Source organism: Vollenhovia emeryi, unplaced genomic scaffold (assembly GCF_000949405.1).
Source record: "Vollenhovia emeryi isolate VEMERY1.0 unplaced genomic scaffold, V.emery_V1.0 DF943265.1, whole genome shotgun sequence".
In the NCBI taxonomy this organism is placed as follows: domain Eukaryota; kingdom Metazoa; phylum Arthropoda; class Insecta; order Hymenoptera; family Formicidae; genus Vollenhovia; species Vollenhovia emeryi.
This window is the reverse complement of record NW_011963101.1, coordinates 1-1,334: the sequence shown is the minus strand read 5'-3', so window position 1 is coordinate 1,334 and position 1,334 is coordinate 1. Positions and strand designations below refer to the sequence as shown.

Here is a 1,334-nt window from a genome sequence, read left to right as displayed (position 1 = left end):
TTATCGCGGAGAACCCGTTGCAGGAGCGTTCTACGAGTACGAGTTGCATCGCGCCACTAACCCAGATGTGTATCTTGTGGAAAAGGTACTGCGCAGGAAGGGTGACAAGGTTTATGTGAAATGGTTGGGATTCGATGGATCGCATAACTCGTGGATAGACAAGAACAATGTGGTTTAATTTTTAAAGAATGTATTTATTCTATTAAACATGTATATGAATATATTAAATACATATATACATATATACATATATAGTTGTGTCATTTATTTTACATGTGAATAGACTTATTACTATCCTATAATGTACAATAATACTGTGAATATATTATAAAGGTATTCGGTAATGTCCCCATGGCAGCGTTTCTGTAGAATCGGGCATGATGTATCGTTTGTCATCGTACGGACTCAGAGCGATTTTCGTCTCGGCTATGGTGTACACCTCATGTAGTTTTGATCTTATACAAGTTTGTCGGCGAGTCATTTCTATCTCGTCTCGCAGACAATGCGTGTAATCGTCGAATGTTATCGTTCGCGCTACCACGTTGCTTTTGACACCTTTAGCCTTCTTTGTATCTTTCTTACCATCGACTCGCAACGCGTACATTTTCGCTCTGAGTCCGACGAATTCCGTCATTATCGCACCATTATTCTCGTCTTTCATTAGACCGGGGACTTTCTTATTTATTAGCGGTATACCGTATGCATTATCTATAGGATAATCGCTCGTGTCGAATCGTATATGTATATCGCGTTTCATCGTCTCATATACATCCTCGCACTTGATGTGGTATATGAGACTGTCGGTATCCGTATACATGATTTTACATTGCTCGCGATACATCGGTAACATATATTCATGGTGAAATTCATACAAGCAGATCTTGGATATGTCGAGGATGCACATACCCACGTAGATCGGCTTGTTGAATTTTACCTCGAGTTTTCGCAACTCCACGGCGATTAAATTTTCGGAAAAAATGCTGCGACTATGAAAATTCGGTTTGGAGATCATCGTCTCGGCACCGTAGCGACCGTCCCATTTAGTTACAAGTTTAACGTCGACGTGATTCCGCACGTTTTCCATAGTTTTACCGAATACCGCGTTGTTCATTAATTTATATAAGTTTTTTTCGAAATCGTTTGTCGCGCGTATTCTAAACTGAGTATTAAGCTCGATATATTTGCGAAGCCATGGAGATTGCGAGAACTCCAATACGCGATGTATTTTTGTCACGCGAAGCCCATGACGCGTGCACTGTTGCAGGTTGCGGTAGTGTATGACGTAACGCTTCTTATCATACACAGTCGCAAGTAGCTTTTCCTGCCGCTTGCCC

The 1,334-nt window shown here is 41.1% G+C and overlaps 1 protein-coding gene across 1 annotated transcript; it reads right to left on the bottom strand.

Moving 5' to 3' along the window:
* Positions 1-325: 325 nt before the first annotated feature.
* Positions 326-1,108, bottom strand: LOC105566289. The gene has a single exon (XM_012020186.1). The coding sequence runs from the start codon at positions 1,082-1,084 to the stop codon at positions 326-328; it is 759 nt and encodes a 252-aa protein (XP_011875576.1). The 5' UTR covers positions 1,085-1,108.
* Positions 1,109-1,334: the final 226 nt, after the last annotated feature.